Source organism: Carcharodon carcharias, chromosome 9 (assembly GCF_017639515.1).
Source record: "Carcharodon carcharias isolate sCarCar2 chromosome 9, sCarCar2.pri, whole genome shotgun sequence".
NCBI lineage: Eukaryota > Metazoa > Chordata > Chondrichthyes > Lamniformes > Lamnidae > Carcharodon > Carcharodon carcharias.
In genome coordinates, this window is record NC_054475.1 from 105,487,959 (window position 1) to 105,510,657 (window position 22,699).

Here is a 22,699-nt window from a genome sequence, read left to right on the forward strand (position 1 = left end):
CTGGCTGGCTGTTAATTGGCCAGCAAGCGTGAAATGGCTGTCGCGGCCCGATCACAGGCGGTGGTCCGATTCGCAGCCGCTCCCACTCGCCCCCGCCGAGCCTGCCCAATGACCGGAAAATCGTGGCCTGTAGGTTGAAGAGTTAATTCATTGTTTTTCTCTAAATCAGTCTTGCAAGATTCATTAGAAAATGATCTCTGCAGTTGTATAAAAGATTCATTTTAAAAATTTGCAAAGTTTTCAATACTAATCTGATTAAACTAATGAGTCAGAAACATTTGACAATTTAAAAAACACATTTTCAAAATATTTTTGCTCGTGGAATTGTAAGGTATCAACACGCCAAGCTAGAGACTGCTGTGAATAATTCAATTTAATTACAATGTTCAGCCATAGAACTGAATACACACAAAAATCCCCAGGATGTACTTGAACATAAGAACTGAATGCAAGTACTTGCAGTTTTCAAAATGCACATTGGTAGGTAACACTGACCTAAATGATTTTAAATTTATAATTCCAACATTAAGGGGAGTCAGAAATACATACGGGGCCAAAAAAATGTTTCTGAATGCACAGAGATAGAATTGACATCAGAACTGAACTTTCTCTAAAATTTCATGGGTGCAAGAATATAACTATATTTAAATGGTTTTGAAATTAATGGTGTACATTCCAACATATCAAAGGACAAATATCTTCAAATAGAATTGAATTGCTCAATGTTTACATGCCAGGCAGAACAGAACCCAATCTTTAGTTAATCTGAAATTGTTCCAACTTTAGTTAATCTAATTTTTCCAAATCACCTGCATCGCATTTATGCTGCAATTTATAGTGGTTTGTACCAATCTTGTTGATGGAAAGGGAGGCTAAAAATGCCTGCAGATCTCATTTGCCTATGTCGTGTAAAGGTTGCAAATGCAGTAGGGGTCGTTGGAGTGAACTGTTGTCCACTGCTATGTTATGTCATTCTGAGCCTCTTTACTGTGATGTTCCTAACAGAACAGGTCCATTCCAGCACCTACTGACATCTTTCAAAAACCTGAGGGGAAAAGGGCTCTGAAAAAGTTGGGGAATGAGACTGACAGCACCAGTTAAACAGAAAAATGCAAAGAAAAAAAAAATCACCAAACTTTAGAATTCTCACTTGTGCCGATATTAGGTGACGTGAAGTTGTATGGCACACAACATTTGGAATGTAGATCTCGGAAATCGCATGGAGGTTTTTGTATGCAGGTAGGATGTGTAAATGAGTGACAGATGGTTTCAGCAAAACTACCCCGAAAGCAGTTTGCACAGTCAAGGAAATTTGCCTTTCACCATACTTTAGCAAAAAGGCCAACATAAATCATTGATACACTGATTTCCTTTGAAAAAAGCCTTGCAACACTGCTCTTAAATCAAAATTTTCCAGGAAATTCCAGGTCAGTATTTCAATCAATTTCAAATGGAACAAACTGATTGCAAAAATGAACAGTAATAGGACAAAGATTTCTTAATCCAAATTGGAATTTCAGTACAATTTGTGATGGCACTTACGATTTTAACTGAAATGTTGATTATATTTGGGTAGTCTTCTCCCACTTGGGTCATTAGTTTTCATCATAAAAATGGAGACATCTTACTGTGTTTCTGTAGAATATTCAATTGTGAATTACTGTTGCAGCTGAATCTTTAACATTTTCTTGCTTTTTAAATATAAATCCAGTCAACTGAATATTTTCATTAAATCTGTCCAGATCTTCACAAAGGGACAACACTGCTCATCAGTAACTGTGAATTTTAAGTTACAGTATAGCTTATGTCTTGCAGCCTGACTCTACCAACATTTACTGCAATTTCTCACACAAGAAGCACCTTTGCATGGATGCACTTACTACACATGCAATACACATTTGCCAGATTTAATGCCTACAAAACTGATATTGTCAAATCAAACCCCTCATGACCAAACAGAATTGTTCATGTCGACAAGTTTGTATATTAGCAGAGACCAACTCTGTGAAAAGACTACCTGGGGAAAAAAATTAGAACATTAAGTATCCTTAAAGGAAGCTCATTCATAGGGCAGAATCAGGGAGGGTAAGGGACAAGACGTAGTTTCACCTGCATAGCAATTAAGAAGAGAAATGCTGACTAACAAAAAAAAGGGAATGAGGCAATAATGAAAAATTACCTAACATTCCTCTTGAATAATCTCTACATTTCACATGACCTTTAAGTGAGTATAAAAATGGCCAGTCACAAACACTCATTTATGCATACTTACAGAACTATATTCCTCATCAATTTATTAAATATGACACTTATTTCATTTATTTGTGTTAGCTCTTGAATTGCTCCATAGCCTAATTATAAAAGTAGCCAAAATGTGACTTCTCTTTGAATTTTTATAAATTCAGCAGTGGGAATTAAGCACATCGTGTTTTAATTTTTAAAAGAAATCTGTTGAAGAAATAACATTTGAAACATACATGAAACCCTATTCAGAGCACAGGCATGATTTCTGCAACATTTTAATCACTTTTGTTTACATAAGCATTAAATGAGGTGTATTTTCACAGGTTATTGCACAGTATATGTTTTTGATATTGGATACATTACTCATGGAAAATAGTACCTTGATCTGCAAAACATCTGCTGTTCCATCACATATCATGACAGACCTATTTGATTTTCCACTGAGAAAATTGTTTGCACCTGCCACTGCTTTCTGAAGTATATTCATAACATAACATTAGCACTTAATATTTTTTCCAGTAAACAATATTTCAAAATGTTGAATGGTTTGTACATTTCTTGTAAAAGAAATATTTTCCATGATTAATCATGAATGAATTCTGCCCAATTTTTTGGATACAGTATTACTGTGATAAAAACATTTCAGCAAAGCAAGCTATAGCTTTGATTTTATATACCTTATTTGTCTTTAAACATCCACGTGCTTTTAGCAAAACTTATTTTGGCATTTGTTCACCTGACTTTATCCTAAAGATAGACAACTATTTGCTTTAATTAGTGTCAACGGATCTCTCGACCTTTTATTGGGAGGGGAGTGGGAGAGAAAGAGGAAATAGGAACAGCTGGTGGATGAAAGTAGATCTATTTGTTAGGAGTGCTTTATGCAGTGTTGCAGCATTTGCTTAGGTAAGTTATTTAAAAGTTGTCTGCTGAATTAGAATGGTCAATTATGTTGCATTGTGTCAAGGCTGCACTTTATAATCCCACTGTATAATATATAGTGACAGTATTTTTCAGTTTGTTTCAATACAATTTGGAAATAATAACATTGATCATTATTTTGATTTTTAAAAAAATATATTATTCTGCATCCTTTGGCATTTCTGATCCATTACTACACTTCAGAGTTTGAGTGGCAGGGTTGGACATTGCTGATTCTCTGTCCATTTCATTAATGTCCAATGATTTTACCACTTCATTGTTACCATCTTCTGTGGGATCAGATTCTGGGTTTGTATTTTCTTTTACTTCAGCTGCTTCTGACTCTGTAGGAGCTCCAAAACCAGCATTTGCTTGTTGCGCACCATCACTATCATAGATAATGTCTTCAGGATTTGGAGCCGCTGGACAGAACTCTTCCCCAGGACAGAGCTGATGGAAGATATTTTCCGCCTAGTGACAAGAAACAGCAAGTAGATACTGTGAACATTAATCTGAACAAAATCATTGGTGTGAAAGAATACACCTTATAAATGCAGACAACCTCAGTGCATAAATACAGTGCTAGTGTGATTGAAAGAAAAAGTTTGCATTTATATAACCTTAGGAGGCTTCAAAGTGCTTCGGAGCTCGTCAGTTCCCTTTAAAGTTGTAACATTGAAAAACGTGGCACCATTTATTGCATGTAAGGTTCCACAAACAGCAGTGAGATGAATGACCAGATTATCAGTCACAGTGATTTTGGTTGAGAAACAAATGTTTACCAGGACGCTGAAAGAACTATTGGTGGCCTCAGAAGTGCCATGTGATATTTCAAACCCATCCGAGGAGGCAGTACCTCTCAACAATGTTGCATTCCCTCAGAAGTACACAGAAGAAGTGTCAACCCAGATTACATGATCAAGTTTCTGGGCTGTGCTTGAACCTATCATTTTCTGACTCTGGGATGCTTGATGTGAAGCAGAATGATTGGAAAGCTTTCAGAAAGTGTTGCTGATCTATGCTTCTGAGTCAGAGTGACTGCCCTGGATATCAAGGCAGCATTTGACTGGATGTGACATCAAGCAGTCCTACCAAAACTGGAGCCAATGGGAATCAGGGGAAAGCTCTCCACTGGTTGGAGTCATACCTAGCACAAAGGAAAATGGTTTTCATTGTTGGAGCTCAATCCTCTCTGTTCCAGTACACCACTGCAGGAGTTGCTCAAGGTAGTGTCCTCAGCCCAACCATCTTCAGCTGCTTCATCAATGACCCTCCTTCCATCATAAGGTTAGAAGTGGGGATGTTCGCTGATAATTGCACAATGCTCAGCACCATTTGTGATTCCCCAGATACTGAAACAATCCACGTCCAAATGCAGCAGGACCTGGACAATATCCAGGCTTGGGCTGACAAGAGGCAAGTAACATTCACACCACACAAGTGCCAGGCAATGACCATCTCCATCAAGAGAGAATTGAACCATCGCCCTTTGACAAAAAATGGCATTTATCACCGCTGAATCCCCCACTATTAACACCTTGGGGTGGTTACCATTGACTAGAAGCTAAACTGTACTAGCCATATGAATACTGTGGCTACAAGAGCAGGTCAGAGGCTAGGAATCCTGCCGTGTGTAACTCACCTCCTGACTCCTCAAAGCCTGTCCACCATCTACAAGGCACAAGTCAGGAGGGTGATGGAATATTCTCTACTTGCCTGGATGAGTGCAGCTCCAACATTCAAGAAGTTTGATACCATCCAGAACATAGCAGCCTGCTTGACTGGCACCCCATCCACATTCATTCTCTCCACCACTGACACACAGTGGCAACAGTGTGTACCATCTACAAGGTGCACTGTAGGAACTCACCAAGGCTCATTCGACAGTATCTTCCAAACCCACGACAGCTACCATCTAAAAGGACAAGGGCAGCGGACATATAGGAATACCACCACCTGCAAGTTCCCCTTCAAGCCACTCACCATCCTGACTTGGAAAAATATCACCGTTCCTTCACTATCTTTGGGTCAATATCCTGGAACTCCCTTCCTGACAGCACTGTGGGTGTACCTACACTACATGGACTGCAGCTCACCACCACCGTCTCAAGGGCAATTAGAGAAGGGCAATAAATACCCACATCCCATGAATGAATAAAAGATGATAGTAAAGATGCCCTATTTATCCTCAGCATCTCTGGTGGAGATGGGCCAAAGCTGCAAGAGAGGAGCTAAGGCTTCTGCTACCAATTGCTATTTAGCGGCACCCACTAAAAACTCTTGGCTTCATCATAAAAACTGCCTGCTGACAATCAGTGGCCAGATTTACAAAAGGAATTCCCACTTGGCTAAATAGGAAATCAGCACTTATGAAAACATAAACCAGCATTCAAGAGAAGCGGCAAGGAAGATGGGGGTGTGGGGAAGAGAGAACTTGATTAAATGTATCGCACACAATTAGAAATATATTCCACACTTTGTATCATTGTTAGTTGAAGGAATCTTTCATAATATTAAATTGGTGACCCTGAGTTTTATTTGTTGAGCCCACACATATATTGAAAATAAGTGATTCACAACTCAACGTTTGACATCTGAGAGGTTCTACAAAGTGTCTCAATATGCCAAACAGTGAATTCTTTGAGGATATGTGCTATGCTTACATAGTAGCACAGGAGATGAGAGCATATACTTATAAGGCATGTAGCTGTAGATGATGATGATGACAACAACTTGAACTCACATAGAATCTTTAATGTAGATAAACACTTCACAGAGGTATAAGGTAAAAATGGACAACAAGCCAAAGAGGGAAAGATTAGGAGGGGTGACTAAAACCTTAGCTAAAGAGGTGAGTTTTAAGAAGGGTCTTGCCACAGAGGAAGGTGCAGATGTAAAATAAATTTATTGAGGGAAGTTCAAGAGTTAAAGCAACAGTAGGTACAGTTTGTCAACGATGGGTAAAAGGAAGTGCAGATGCACACTAAGCTTGACTCGGAGGCATGGGAAAAAATTGGGATGGGACCACTGAGTAGAGGAATGGAGGACACTCCAGACATAGGGAGGGGTGAAGCAGCAGAGGGATCTAAAAAAGATTGAGAATTACAAATTTTATAGATGTAGAACTGGGAGCCAGTGTCAGTCAGCAAGGATTGGTATATAGCTGCAAGATAGGATACGGGCTGCAAAGTTTTTGATGATCTGAAGTTTACAGAGGGTGGAGTTTGGGAGGTCAACCAGAATAATTAATTCTGGAGGTGACAAAAGCACAAATGAGGTTTTCAGTGGCACAAGGGCAAGATAGGGGTAGAGATGGGCAATGCCATGAAGATGAAAGTAGTTTGGAAACTCAGCATACAGACAACAGGATAATGAAGTTGCTAATGGTCTCACTCTGCACGTGGCTGTGGTCAAGAACAGACTGCAGTCAATGTGAGTACATGGCTTTTATAGCTAAGGCTAAAGACAGCAATTGCCACCTTCTCATTAGCTTAAGAATGAATGAAAGTCAAGCTAAACAAAGTCAGATAGAATGACAGTGGAGGAGTGGCGAGCTGTGAAGAGGTAGATCAAGGTAAGATTGGGATATAGGTTGAAGCTGACCTCATAACTACAGATGATATCATGAGGAAGAATAACTGGTAGAAATGTTCTGGCTATAATTGTGTGGTAACAGTGGAAACAAGTGAAGGCAATCCCACCAAGGCAAACAATGGAGGAGAGATGTAGGAGAACAATGGCGTGGTTCAACTGTCCCTCATCCAGTAACTTAAATGCCAGCAGTGAGCAGCAGCAGATGCAACTAAAATTTTTATTCCAGGCTATCATTAAACTGTGCACATGTAGTCATTTATATACCCACCAATACAACAGCATGCCTAAATCAGAAAAGCTATTCTTTCAGAAATCTACAAATAGAACTTGACCCACACAAGACAATTTTACACCGCAATGCAGAGACATACATAATGTTTTCATCTAGAAGATAAGGAAGAATGAAAAGCTGGCTCCAAAGAGATATGGGCCTGATTTTAACCCATTCAAAACCCTTGCACAGGGTTAAAAGCAGGCCCATGGGCTCCGTAATGTTATTCTTTCTAATGATGCCTCTGCACAATCACATTATACTAGTTGTACAGGTCTAACAAGCACTTTGCGGGGGGAAAACCATGTCTTCATTGAGCAACCATTTGGGGTACCAAGGTCAAGCACTTGGACCATGGGTAGTTGCAAACTGAAACAGGATGGCAAGAGTGAAAAGCATTCATGAGTAGTAGATAAGCCACCATAGGCAGCACAGACAAGAAAAGAGATTCTTGTCCAGCTCCTCCAGTAAGCTCCACAATTGGAAATATTAATCATAGAACTGCTAGTTTCTTCACAGAGATAAAAACAAAAAAACTGCGGATGCTGGAAATCCAAAACAAAAACAGAATTACCTGGAAAAACTCAGCAGGTCTGGCAGCATCGGCGGAGAAGAAAAGAGTTGACGTTTCGAGTCCTCATGACCCTTCGACAGAACTTGAGTTCAAGTCCAAGACCTTAAACCAGCTTATATTTCAACTCTTTCTTGGACTCGAACTCAAGTTCTGTCGAAGGGTCATGAGGACTCGAAACGTCAACTGTTTTCTTCTCCGCCGATGCTGCCAGACCTGCTGAGTTTTTCCAGGTAATTCTGTTTTTGTGCTAGTTTCTTCACCTGTTTACTGCACACCATTGCACATATTTATCTTTATTTTTAACAATTAACTTTCCACAGATTAAGAAACTGTAAAACATGTTTACAGTGAATAAGGCTTGTATTTATATAGCACTTTTATGAGCAGTGGACGTCTCAAAGCACTCAACAGCCAAATGAAGTACTTTTGAAGTGAGGCACTGTTGTAATGTAGGAAATGTGGCAGCCAACATGCACACAGCAAACTCCCACAAACAGCAATGTAAAAATGACCAAATTAACTTTAATTTTGTGATCTTGATTGAAGGATAAATACTAACTAGCACTCCCCTGCTCTTCTTCAAAATAGTGTCTTGGGATTTTTTACATCCACCCAAGAGAGCAGATGGAGCTTAGATTTAGTGTCTCAACCAAAAGGCCTCCGATAGTGCAATGCTCCCTCAGTACTGCACTGGAGTGGCAACCTCAATTTTTGTGCTCAAGCCCTGGAGTGGGATTTGGACCTAGGAATTTGTGTCTCCGAGGAGGGAGTGCTACCAACAGAGCCACAGCTGACATACAATACATTTTATTTAGCGTTTCATTGCATATGTTTTTGCAGTTCAAATTTCACCTTTGGCGCAATAAACTTCTGTCCAATGATCCTTTACATACTGCCCTCGTTGAAGGAATGTTGCTGCAGAGTAGTTATACATATAATTACAAGGGATACACAAATTCAATTACAAGGGATACATCAAATACCGACGACCAACCTTAATGCAATAAAATTTACCAGGCGCAATGAATTTTTTTTAAGCTGCACCTGGAACCTAACCTGTTGCCACCTCTATTGGTTTTAATCATCAACTTTGGCAAAACAAACAAAGCTTACACTATCCAAGCATCATTTTTTTAAACTCCAATTTACTTTATATGGCGACTTTCCAGCACCCATTATGATTCCTTTACTTTTCTAATAAAAAAATGCCCCCATTGGCTCTTTCACCCACAATTTTCCTTTCTAAATTTCTCACTTGCTTTTTTGTAATCAGCCTATTCTGCTTTATTTCCTTCTAATTGCTACTGCATTTCAACCGAACAGTAACTTTTCAAAAGAGACACCCATTGTTTAACACCAAATTATCCTGTGCCTTTTGAAGTTCCCAGTTAATCCAAACTCTCATTTCCCCTTTTGCTCATTAATACCCAAGCAGATCTTCAAGTACCATGGTAAATGGTATGGAAGATTTACTGTAACTAAATAAAATGAATCAATTTCAAGTAATTGATGACATGGTTATCTATTATAAACAGAAAGCATAGTGCAAGTCATTAGATTTTTTATACCAGAACATGAAAAACATCTCTGTTATCTACAGGAGGCTGAATTCAATTTCCTAGTAGCATTAAAACAATTTTAATTCTCACCTTGATTAATTGCCAGCACTTTGTTGAATTCAAAAAGTTGTGGGTCTGAGCCCTACTCCAGCATTTGAACATACAATGAAAGCTTCCACTTCAGTGCAGTACTGATGGGGGAGCTGCATTGTCAGTGGTGTTGTCTATCAGATAAGATGTTAAACCAAGCAAGTGAGACTGTTCACAGAATCAAAGTGCAGAAGAGGCCCTTCGGCCCACTGAGTATGCACCGACACGTGAGGAACACTTGACCTACCTAACTAATCCCATTTACCAGCACTTGGTCCATAGCCTTGAATGTTATGACGTTCCAAGTGCTCAAAGTGGGACAGGAGAGATCCCATAACAACAATCAAAGAACAATTTACCTTGGGTCCTGCCTAAGTTTATCTATAAACCAACAATACCAAACACGATTAACTAACCATTTATTTCATTTCTGTTTAATTTAACATATGCAAATTAACTGCTATATTGCTGCTTAACTGTGATGGCACATCAGAAAGGTAAGTCCATGGCTCTGAAAGCCTTTGGCATATCCTGAAAGCAGGAAAGGCACAATGTTAATTTTAGATATTTTGATCTCATTGTACCTGCGTAACAGACTGCTCAAATCCAAGAGCATCATCAGGTCCACCACAGACAAATACATTACTAGGAAGGCCTTCGTATGTGCTTCTGTCAACTGCTGATGTATCTCTTACATTGAAATATAAAGCCCAAAGCACTCTTGGTTTCTCTTCCATTTCACATTCATGACAAGCTGAAAAAAAAAAGCAAGTAATCATGTTTGTGGTCAAAGAGATCATCATACTTACAGGTAGGTACAATGTATGGTAGTAGGGTCCAACATCACCTGTAGGCAACATAATAAATCTAAACGAGAACGTTTGTTAATATTATTTGAAAAGAGAATGTAAAAGACAGTCAAATGCTGTAATATGGGCATAAGGGCTAAAGTTTTTTTGCCAGAAGTTGCAGTGAAGGAGATGCATCAAGGTAAAACTATAACTGTCAATCTTTTCATAAAATTCTTAAATATTTACAGGAAATATAAATTTAAATTAGTTCTAGGAAATTAAAAAAAAGTAATTTCAAAATAAGAATTACTAATAAATGATAAATTTAGATTTTAAAATACAATATAAAACCATCTCACTGGAACTATAATGATAAGCACCACCAAGGAAGAAACTTGTTCCATAGATGGATTTGAGGAAGCAGTTGATAGTAAGGAATAGAAGCTAGGATGATTCTAGAGCAACCGATGTGATGGAAGAGGAGAGGGGCCCTGGTAGAGCTTGGTGCAGTCAGTTAGGTCTGGAAATAAATGGATAAGCCAGTTATCTGCTATGAATGTTCAACTTGTGCTTTTGAAAATGAGGGAGAGAAGATGAAGGCTGTACCAGGTTATCAGACAGCAAAGGCTTTTCTGGGGGCAAAAATAAGACAGTGGCCGAGCAAATCAACAGCGTTTTATTGTAACAAATGGAGACCAAAACATAGGCACTTGTGGGTGCAATGTGCAGTTCCAAGTCACTTGGGGTAAACACGGATGGAAATGGAGTTGGATAGAATCAAAGATACAAGGAAGTTATCAGTTTCAGCCTTTCCTCCTATTGCCTTGGTCATTGAAAAGTGACCAAAGGAGATGACAAGCTCAAAGGGATGGCCACGAATATGATGGGGTGTTTATATGGAGAGAGAGCCCAAGGAATAGTGTTGTGTGGGATAAGCAGGTAAGCTAAATAGAAAGGCCAATGGATAGCAGAATGGTAAAGTGGGGATTGCTACTCGTAAGGAGACTGTGTGATTATTCAAGCCAAAGATGATGGCAGGGTTAAAGAAGACAGGAGTAGTGAAGATAAGAGGGGACAAGAACATGAAGGTGGATATATAAAAAGGTAGCAGCCTAAATATCAGCTTCTTGGAGGAGGAGCAGAGAAGAGCTTGAAAGAAAATAAAGAGTTCTTGGAGGTGAAATTCAATGTTGGTGAAGGTGTAAAATGTGTAGAAGTGAACTAGCTACCAGTGGTTCAACTGTCGTAGATACCTGTTCAATGAAGTCACTGAAAAGGAAAATTGAGCCAGTGTATGACAGGCTGTCACTTTGTCACCTTGCATTTCATCACCCTGCACACTAGTGCTGAGGTTGAATTTCATTTCTTCACCCCCACCCAGAATCTCAAGTAATGAAGGAAAACTGAATTTCCCATTCTCATTGAGAACAAATATATTCTGCGAAGACCTTGAGTGACCTGCCTGCAGGTTATCATGGTAACACAGGTAGAGATACAACAGCGAAAGCCTCAGTTTGCACCTCTCACTGTTTTTTTCGAAACAAGTTTCATATTAATTAGGAGAAAACGTTTAAAGTTTCATGTTCATTTTCTATTAAAAACTCATCATGTATGTAATACACTCAAAGTAAATGGCAGAAATATCATGTTGGAGTAACTGCGTAAAACTATAGGTGAAGGTTTGAACACAATTAGGGAACAGTAAAAGATCAAAGAAATATTAAATATCTAAATCAGTACAAAACTGTCATGTTTTATGTACACTCAAATCTTAATGTTTCCACATTGCTGTTGTTGACCCACTGGGAATATTGTATCTTTTCTATATCCTACATACTAAAACTTCTGACATTTATTCACATATGGCGCAAGAAAATACAAGTCAAGGGCACCGTTATATTTACTTAATTTCAAATACATACCAGCTAAACATCAAATTTTCATTTGGTACACAAGGGCCTATAACTGCTTACTTTCCTCTTCCATAATTTCCTCTTGGAAAGCTCAAGCAATATATCTTAATATTAGTGTTTGTTGTTCAGAAGTACATGATTTTTCTTTTCTTCTGTGCTGTTTTATTACAGTAGAAACTAAGTCCTCTCTTTCAGGTGCCTTTGTCTTTTTGACCTGCTATGGCCTAGTGCTCACCTGATCTGGTGATTCGTCCTCAATGGCTCTAATAGAATTTGCTCTGACATTTTAATTAAAATACTGCCACTGCCACACACACTGCAATCACAGGCAGATGATAAAAAGGGCAATGTACCAGGTGAAAACTCGTGCATGCCGCATTTGGAGCAGAACTGCACCTGATGGTCCTCGTTATTATCTCTGGTATGTGAACAAAAGAATTTCAATTATTTTTTAAGTAATGTAAATGACAGGTAAAGCTTTCCTTCTCTGTAAATGGGCTGGAAGTTTTACAATCACATCAATCCATGCAACATGGCAAACATAGCTGGCTATTTCTTGCATAGAGTTTGAACTGGACCCATGTTGATTGCTTTACTCTTTACAGCATAGGTAAGCCAAAAATACCATCCAAACTAAATTTTCAATTACTTGTGTTTTCTTTCACAGTTGAAAAATTTCTGATTCAAAATGGAACATAACCTCAAAGTGCCCCACAATCTGCAACGATTTCCAGCTGAATCTGCAAATTCATCAAAACAACCATTCTACATCATCAAACTAGAATGATGAACCCCGATAGTTGCTTTCGGGTTTGGAATGGTGAATACAAATTTCCAACAGATAAAATGTACCATTCCAAGTTACAGAATCATAGTATGATACAGCACAGGAGGCCATTTAGCCTATTGTGTCTGTACTGGCTCTTTGAAACAGATATACGTTACTCCCACTCCCCTGCTCTTTCTTATATTAGTTTAATGAGTCCACAATCTATATCCTTTTCTCAAAACAAATTCTTAACAATGTACACTAAAGTGATGCTTGGAATGTAAAATGCTGAAAAGGTTCAGAGTTTGTTCTTCAGTGTTGAAGATCCTGGACTAGAACTTAGCTTGGAAACAGAAATTGAAAGATGAAAAATCACTCTCAACTGCTTTTCAGGATGACAAAAATAATTATTCTTGGCAATCTCAATGTAGCTGGAATTAATATGAGTCAGCAGCAAAAAAAAACTAAACCTTTATTTTAGCAGTCTCAGTTTAATGAAACCATTATCATGGCTATGGGCATTAAGAGTTAGAGAAACACCATATTTTGTAAAACGCATTTCTGGAACATTCATTAATGCTGTGCTATTGATACTGACCGGATCCAAGAAATAGATGTGCACAACATGCAATTTAACATGGTGTAAAATTACCAGATGTGAAGTGATAATAGGATAAGGATGGCTTAGAGAATAGAGGACAGAATTCTTAAGCTGAGTAGTTTTGACTTTTTTTGTTTACTTGTGAAGGAGTAACAATCGCAATGTTCAATCTTGCCAAGTTTTAATTGTGCAGTTAATGTGAGATGTTACTTTGATGTTGTTCAAGTCCTCCTGTTTGTCAGAAAAAATAAAAGCAGTACAAAATACTAAGATATTTCAGTTGATGAAACAGCAATGAAACCCTGAAACAAATCATGTGAGCCTTGGTTTGTACTTAGAATCTATAACAGACACAAGCACAGCAAAAGTGCAAGATGGAAAGTTCCCTAGAATGGCACACTGACACAGAATAGTAGCAGTTAGATCATCAATACAATAATTAGCCAATCTGTTCACATGCAATCATGCCTACACGCAGTCATCAACTGTCAGTCCCAGTTCACTGCTAAAATAAAAATTATTTTGAATGCTAAAATAAACAGAAATTGCTGAAAATGGATAATAGATCTGCCAGTATCTGAAAAGAGAAAATGTAGGTGGGCTGCCAATTAAAGCACTTCTTTTCTTTCAGTTGCTGAGTTATCTATTTTCAACATTTCATTTTTATTCCTCTTTCTATTTAGATTTGAAAACCAATACTTTCATTGTACAAACATGTCTTATTCCCGAATTCTAAAGCTCCATGTTCACTGACTGCAAGGAAATGGATTACTTCTCATTTTTGGTTAATGGTAGATGTTGACTGGTTGGGCAAACCACAGTCAGAAGTATGTTCTACACTTCTCCAACATGTTGAATGCCAAGCTTGATACATACCACTAAGTTTTATTTACAGTTATAGTTTTTGTTTATAGAGATCTAATAGATACATCATTTTCACATATATATAGCTGAAATATAGTCATAATCATTCAGTAAGTTAATTATATTAGAATGGTATTTATAAAAGGATAACTCAAAGACTGGTAAGACAGAAGGGGGAAAAGAATGACTGAACGTTGCTGCAATAGTACGTTATTCTTTTGCAAATGTGTTCTCATTAAAATGTAACCAGAACAACAATTATGACCCCAGGTGTTGTACATAATGTCTAGCTTTGGAGTGTGAAGTGATTGCTTCATTATGTGCATGAGTTACTGATGTGTTAGCATGTGTGATTACTGTAATGTCATGTCAGATGCAAGCAACAGTTCTCATTGAGCTAGTCAGGTTCCTGAATAATGTTATCAGGTTTACTCTTCATATCTATTTCAAGATGATTAGTTTTAAGCTTCTAAGAATTGTTTCCAACCTCTTGAGTGTATCATATTAACAGATAACCACTTTTTATATTACTACTCATGCAATTATGTCTCCTATTAATGTGACATTGCTCAATAATATTTGCTTCTGACTAAAGGCCCTTCGAGATCAAATCAGAGTTAGAGTAGACCAATATTTCAACAATAAAACAGATTTTATGTATTGATGACATAACTTAAGATTAACGAAACACTGCAGTGATGCACTATCCAGTACAGAAAGGAGCCAAGCAAAAAAAGCCACAAAAGCAAAATACTACAGATGCTGCAAATCAAAAATAAAAAACTTCTGGATGAAAGATCACACATAGAAATATTAACTACTTTGCTTCCCACAGAAACTGCCAGATTGGCTGAGTCTCTCCAGCATTTTCTGCTTTTAAATTTTAAAAAGCCCCCAGGTTTTTATCCATGGTCTATTTCGAGTTAGGTGATTTCAGCTGCAGTGCCAGCAGGAGAAAACAACCATCTGGTACTATCAACCATTGGTCATAACTGCATTTCTGTTCATAATACCCATTTACATTCAACCAGGGTTTCTGCAGACCTTTTGTCACAGCTATGAAGGCTAGTCCAGAGAACTGCTGGGAAATTCCCACTGTTGGTCTTCTGGTGATTCAGAATTTGCCTACCAATGAGGCAATTGGAGAAAAAACAGCCCTGTTAAATCCCCAAAATACAAACAGGATAAATTCACTAAGAAATAAAGTAAAATAGAAATAGGCTTCAAGTTAAAAAGTGTGTGTGGGTGGGGGTGTGCAGAAAGAGTTGCTAAACAGAGAAGAGCTGAGGAGAGAAAAGAGTTGAATAGGAGACAACTTTCAGAATGCTTCAGGGGATTCTTCATACTTGCCGACTAGTTGGACTCACTATGTTTCTTTGCTCCTTTGAACTCAATCCCTACATTCTTCTTCCCCTCACTTTCAATCACCTGGTCATAACCCTCCATGCTGCCCTGAAGAGTCAATGGTGGAGGTCCTTCCCCTCCTTTTCACATCCACTAGCTTTCGCATTTTAACTTGTTTTTTCAATATAGCAAAGAAATTACATTTTGGCCCGTGTCGATTGCAGCCAAATTTTCTGACGAATCAAAGATAGATGGGAAAGCAAGTTGTGAGGATGCAAAGAGTCTGCAAAGGGATACAGATAGGTTAAGTGAGTGGGCAAAAAATTGACAGTTGGTGTGTAATGTGGGAGGGTCTGAGGTTATCCACTGTTAGGGACGGGAGAAAAGTAAAATATTATTTAGATAGAGAGGCTACAGAATGGGACGTTAAAGGGATCTGGGTGCTCTCAAATATAAAACAAAAGTTTGCATGCAGATACAGCAAGTAAATAGGAAGGCAAATGGAATGTTGACCTTTATTGCATGGGGGATGAAGTATGAAAGTAGGAAAGTCTTGCTGCAATTGTACAGGGTGTGGTTCGACCGTACTTAGTTTTGGAGCACAGTTTTGGTCTCCTTATTTAAACTTGCATTGAAGGCAGTTCAGAAAAGATGCACTTGATTGCTTCAATGGATGAAGAGGTTGTCTCAAAAGGAAAGATTAAAAGCAAATTGGGCCTATGCCCATTGAAGTTGAGGAGAATGAGAGCTGATATCACTGAAACATAAAAGATTCTGAGAGGACTTGACAGTGTAGATGCTGAGATGATATTTCCTGTTGTGAGGAAATCCAGAACTAGAGGCCACTGTTTAAGAAATAAGGAGTTATCCATTTAGGAAGACGATAAGAGGAATATCTTCACTCAGAGGGTCATGAGTCTTTGGAATTCTCTACTCTTACAGCTGTGGAGATTGAGTTATTAAGCATATTCAAGGCTGAGATAGACAGATTTTGAACTCTAGGGAAGTCAAGGGTTATGGAGAATAGGCAGGAAGTGAAGTTGAGGCCAACATCAGATCAGCCATGATCTCACTGAATAATGCAGCAGGCTTGGGAGGCCGAATTATCTATTCCCGTGCCCATTTTTGTTCTTGTGGAAGCATCTGCAGAGAAAGAAACAGCATTAACGCTCATATCAATAACTTCATCATTCTGTTCATACTTCAGATTTCCAGCATCCACAGTATTTTCCTTTTGCATACTCTTACAGGAATGGACACACATACACCGTCACCAATTATAAAGACCCATTTGCTTCAAATTCAACTCAAGAAAAATGAACTAAATTAGGATGAGGAAAGATATTGTCTCACTCAACTCACTGTGCTTCCTGAAGTTCAAAGAGCACACAATACAGTTTAAGAATTCTGACATTTTAGCATGTGTAGGGAGAAATACCAGGATAGGTTTCACAAAACACTAACTAAAAATGATAGAAATTCTAGTCTAATATCTGACTGTGTTCCACTGGAAAAAGATGAGAAAAAAATCAATTCCTGAAATTTGGCAATTTTAAATTAAGACAAATCAGTGGGGCAGATGCGGTGCGGCAGGATACAAATATCCACCCTGTCATGGTGTGCAGTGATTAAAGTCTTCAGTTCTTACCAGTTTCTTTATTTTCACTGTACTGGGTAAACAGTGTAGATACCACAGGTTCCAAGTCTTCTTTGGCAGTTCCATTTGACAGGCAAGTTAAATGGACCAGATCTATTTTAAAGTCAATTTAAAGAAACACATTACTAAGATCAAACAACATATCAGTGCTAACATGCAATTCAAGTGCTACCAAAAGAAACTTTCTGCACGGCAAAATTCAGATAATAGTTTGTAATGTAGCTTTTTCTCATATAACATGCAGCTAATGTAATAAATGTAAGGATTTTACTTCCTTTACATTGCCACATTTTTTGCGATATTGCCAACCTGTGTAGATTTAATCATTTTTCACTTTAAAATAAATGAACGGTCTGGGTTCCACAGATACGCCTGTAGTACTTGACATAGGTCTTGACTATCCAAAGCAAAGGAAGCTTGTACATCAAGGTTAGACATTTAATTTATGGTGAAGCTCTTGGTATAAGCAACTTTATTAGAGACTATGAGGGATTTATGCACATGGGATTTCTAGAGATGCAACCTCATAAACGGCATTATTTATTGATGAAAATGAACATTGTAAATTTAGAAACATAAATGGTTGACATCTCAATCAGAAACAAGTTAAGTTTTGAATATGAGGTTACCAGTAATATTTTGAGCATCAACTACAATTTAAGGCACGTGCTTGTTTTTTGTTTTGTTTAGAAAGCTGATCACAGGTGAGTGGGTGTCTTAATTCTTTGGTACTTCACATTATTAAGAGTAGTCTTTCTTTTGGCATTGTGCATTTCAATTGTCAAGAGGTGTCAATAAAGATATTATTTTTAATGCAGTGAGATACTGCTCTCCTCAAAATATTTACAAGATATTAAGCAAAGACACCAACTTTTAGCATCCCAAAAGTATACAGACTACTTGCCCAAGAAGTTTGGTGTGTTGTTAAAGTACATATGAGGTTGTTACAATTTTCTTATCTTGAATAAAAACTGCACACCTTTTGAAGGCATTCTCCACTGAGAGTTCCCACTGCACTACGTAGTACTGACCAACATAGATCCAGGATGTCTAAGGCTCCATCTTTGGACAGCCAAGTAGGTCATAACAATTAAGTTTTTCCAGGTATTTTTATTTAGGTCATAACAATTAGTTTGCTGTCACCAGGTGACAAAAAAGGGCAGGTGGGAGTGGAGGAGTGGAAAGAAAATTTTTCAGGGCTCACACGCAATTGCCATTCAGCTGATTCCTTCCAGAAAGTACATATGCATAGATGTTGGATGAGTACACAAAAAATAGGTGCAGGAGTAGATCATATGGCTCGTCAATCCTGTGCCATCATTCAATACAATCATGGCTGATCTTGGGCTTCAATTCTATTTTCCAATCCACTCCCCCTATTGAATTTGCTTGTGATGCCTCCATGGTCAAAAAGATGGTGACACACACCGATCATTCACAGAAGTACTTGATTAAATGGGATACAGGACAGTTTCTGTCACCTGTGGAACTATATCCTAACAGAACTCATTGCCTTCTGACAGGAGTATGGGAAGTAAAGCAAAGAGGAAAATAACAAAAAAAAACTAAACTAACATTACTACTGTTAGGGTATAAGTCGAGAGAATTTGTGCAGGCTAGAATGGTTCCTAAATAGCAATAGCATGATGCAGTCAAACAGTTTGGACTACTAGGCTCAGTAGGTGCTGCTATCTGGCTGGGTAACAAAGCACAAATCAAAATCACTCGGGCCACCTCTAAAGCACTCTGACAAGATACAGACACATAGTAACTCATTGGAAATAGCATATATTAAGCTGAAAGCTGAACCAACAATTCATCTAATTTTTTCGCTTCCAAATGGCTTACTATTGTGTAACTTCACCCCTGCAGACCAGGAGGATACCCGGGCCAGAGATTTCTTCAGGACTGCACTAACGTTCATCTCTGACCACCGTCAGGAATTGTGGTTTACGTTGTCATACACCATTTTGTAACTTCATCTACATGGGACCTTGTTCAATTCTTTATAAATGTTTATACATTAATTAAACAATTTAGCAGTGCCCATTTCAAGCTGGTAGTTTTGTATCACCTTAATTTTTATATTATTCTATATAATGATTTATAGATATGTTTTATGGACCTACTTTTTCAAACTTTTTCACAGATGGTGCTTTTTCCAAGAAAGAGCCAAATTAGAAAGGTACTATATCACAAGACATTTGTTAGACTGAAAATAATTGAGAATGATGTAATAGTTCAGAATGAAGAACTGTCTGAGCAGAAACAGGGTTCATTTTTCAGATTCCATTCACTTAACAAGCAACTTCACATATCAAATGCTCCTTGAAGTGGAAGAAAGTTTTGTCGAGTCACAGTGCAAAACATCCCCATAAACATGACAGCATACCACCTAAGGTTCCTTTCATGGGGGTGGTGGTTGCGGGGTGGTCATGAGAATCGAATTTTCTTTATTGCAAAATACCTAACACCACATAAAACTTTACACAATTGAATAATAAATCAAAAATAACCAGTATATTTTATGGTACTTCTTATTGTCTTTACATTCTGCCCTCTGCTATAGTCTGCCACATCAGTTTCTATTATCCAACACGTTTTAGTCACTCAGGTATGACTGAATTAGTAACAGCAGCTGAAGCCATTTGTCATGCAATGCTCTCCTAGCAGGAAGAGCAATGATTTCAGTTCATGATTCGATCATTTGAGTCGCATTTTCAGGGCAACTGAAAGACTTCAGTTCCAGTCAGCTGGCAACTCTGATTACATGTGTGTCATCTTCAGAACACATGATCAGGAGCTTGAAGAATAAATGAATTAATCTTCAACAGTCATTGACCAGGGTAAATCACTCAGTTAAAAATCAATTTAAATATGAAAATAATGCAGAAAACAGGATTAGATATTGATTTCAAAACAAAATAGCTGTTTGTTCAAGTATTAAGTGCAAAATATCTCAACTTACAGGTGCCTTGTGGACAGGTATTTGAAGAGGGACAGAGCTCAATGATTCGTACAAAAGGTTGATCTTTTTCCACTGCAGGCACAGTCAAAATAGAAATCTGTAAAGTCAGGGCATATAATTAGGGAACATTGATCGAGTACTCACTAAAAGTGTAAATAATCAACCTTATTCTTAAATTTGGGCTTCCATGTAATGGTTGTTTGTAGGTTTTTCCTGTACAAAATTGAGCTGCTGTTTGCCTGTGTATGGCTTTACTACACTTAAGCAAAGCATTTTGGAATGATGAGACATAATATGATACATCAGTGCAAGTTGTCTTTAGTGACAAAAATCATCCCATTATCCAGAGATCAGCAATATTATTACTAAGGGGGAAAATCCTTATTGTAAATCAAAACAGCAAGTTACTGGAATAAGTCCACAGAGCTGACCTTGAATTTGGATTGCATTTCTCCAAACAATTGGATATCTAGTTAACTGCAGTAGCTGTCATTTTTCAGACTAAGGGGAGATTTATCATTGATATCTTCATTCCCTTCATAGCTCATGTTTTTCATTTTCCTTTCTACCTATTCATCTCAACAAAAAGAAAAGTTGCCAGGTTACATTTTGTGAATTTTGATTTCTTCCCCCCACAGGAGTATGTATAAGAATTGTTTTTCTTAAAGAGAAAAAAAAATGAACAAGTCAGTCAATTTGCAGGCAGAGATGACGACTTTAGGAGCCTAGGTATGAAGATAAACTTGTTTGCATCATACAAGCAGTTATACCACAAATTGGAAAGCATGTCAAGGGATTGCCATATCATGGTTGGAAGTGTGGACAAGTCTGCTTCCAGTCTGTGTGTCATCTCCCAGGACATCAGCATTCTGCAGCCTAACTTAGAAAGTCCAAGGGCGCTGGAGCCAGGTCCTCACAACAAGGATCAATCTTCACTGCCTTTTCAGCTTTGGTGCTCAAATGGCTGCCAGCTAGATTCAGGGTTCCACCTTGGATAGATTAGTGGATCACATGGAAAGGGGTTTTCAAAGTGTCAATCCTGTTAAATCCGGTCTTCCTCAGGCCTGTGGAAATGATGGGCCCGTGGCTGTGACTGTACTTAATCTCGCATGGTGGAGTTGTGCAGAAGTGTCAACGATCCTGTTACACGGGGGCATCGCCTGTCTCTTGACAGTCTGATATCCCTGGATGTGTAGAAAGATGGGAGGATAAATGAATGTGTCAGAATGATGGCTACGTGGTGGTTTCCTGCGAAACAGGCACAACTTGCATGATCCTACTCTGGTGTATACACATCAGTTGCACATTGATGGAGTGGAAAGCCCTTTCAAATTCACGAAAGCTCCTGACTTGTCTTGTGGTGCCTTGATAAGTACATGCACAAAGGCAATCATGTCCTAGACACAAGGGGAGTCAGCACTGCTGCAAATTTCAGAGCACTCTCATTCCAGCTGTTGATATCTCGGGGAAGGTAATGTATCAGGCAAAGAAGTACTGGTGATCTGCCTGATGTAGCTGTGCAGTGTAGATTGGGAGATGCAGGTAATGTCCCCTGTAGAAGTCTATAAGGAGCAGAAGTGAAGAAGTTAAGGTCAATGATAACTTTGACACTGGTAAATCTGTTAATTGATCCAGTAGGCAGCAGGCCCTGCCACACTGGTCCGCATAGATCAGCAGTCTGCCTGGTGGAGCGCAGTCTTCTGCTGCAGTGCCCCTCAGAGATAACAAGAAAAGCTGTTTCTTGGACTATAGATACTGTGGGCTGAGTAAGTTATTCTAAGAGCAACCCCTTCAACTGTTGAGTCTGACAGAGTACCTGCGGCTTATCCCAGTTGTTGGGGTTTCTGCTGGTCCTTGTCCTGCAAGTGTTCCTCTATCCAAAGCAAAGAAAAAGTGAAACAAGCAATGAGTGCTTAATCAGAGCAAGAGAAAAGAAACGGAAACAATCTGAACTGGGAAATCCCTTGGAAATCCACGAAGCATGATGATCTGAGTGCCTGCAGCTGAGTGCCTTTTTAAATAGTGCTTCCAAGTCATGTCGGGTTGTAAAACCAGCCTCATGAGGTATTTTCTCAGCAGTTTGGCCACTGAGTGGGACTTCTGATGCAACTTAAATGACATCATAGGACCCCAATTTGAATTACTGAGGCACCTGCCTGCTTCTGGAAGTGTGTTTGCCAGAATCAGGTCCCAAGTTAAAATGGCGATTAATGAGTTTCTGGTGGGAATAGGGCAGTATTACAGCTTCTGCTGTTTAAACAGCCTATCACATTGTCACTGAGCTTGTTGGATTAAATTTTTAAGTGTTTGATTGCCTTCAAAAGGATATTGGATACACATATGGGGCACAGGCAAAAAACAATCAGGTTTGATCGTTACATCTCTGGGCTATACTATCATATGGTTCTATGTTGGATAACACTGGAACACACCTGAATGAAGGTTCTTAGATCTATGTGATTGATCAGCATGGCTGTACCTAATAAAACACCTAAAACAGGCTCTAAACTTAAGGTTTCAACTCTGTAATATTGCCAAT

General features: G+C 38.5%; 1 protein-coding gene across 3 annotated transcripts in view; it reads right to left on the reverse strand.

The window, feature by feature from the left end:
• Positions 1 to 2,503: 2,503 nt before the first annotated feature.
• chm (CHM Rab escort protein) overlaps positions 2,504 to 22,699 on the reverse strand; it is a 143,035-nt gene continuing 122,839 nt past the window's right edge. For 2 of the 3 annotated variants that reach the window (XM_041195143.1, XM_041195141.1), the window contains 5 exons: positions 21,977 to 22,033; positions 20,161 to 20,257; positions 17,184 to 17,285; positions 9,838 to 10,007; positions 2,504 to 3,636 (listed from right to left, as the gene is read on the reverse strand). In XM_041195143.1, the coding sequence (XP_041051077.1) occupies positions 3,325 to 3,636; positions 9,838 to 10,007; positions 17,184 to 17,285; positions 20,161 to 20,257; positions 21,977 to 22,033 (738 nt within the window). In that variant the 3' untranslated portion in view covers positions 2,504 to 3,324. The remainder of the gene's footprint in view (positions 3,637 to 9,837; positions 10,008 to 17,183; positions 17,286 to 20,160; positions 20,258 to 21,976; positions 22,034 to 22,699) is intronic. The other variant, XM_041195142.1, reaches the window with a different exon arrangement.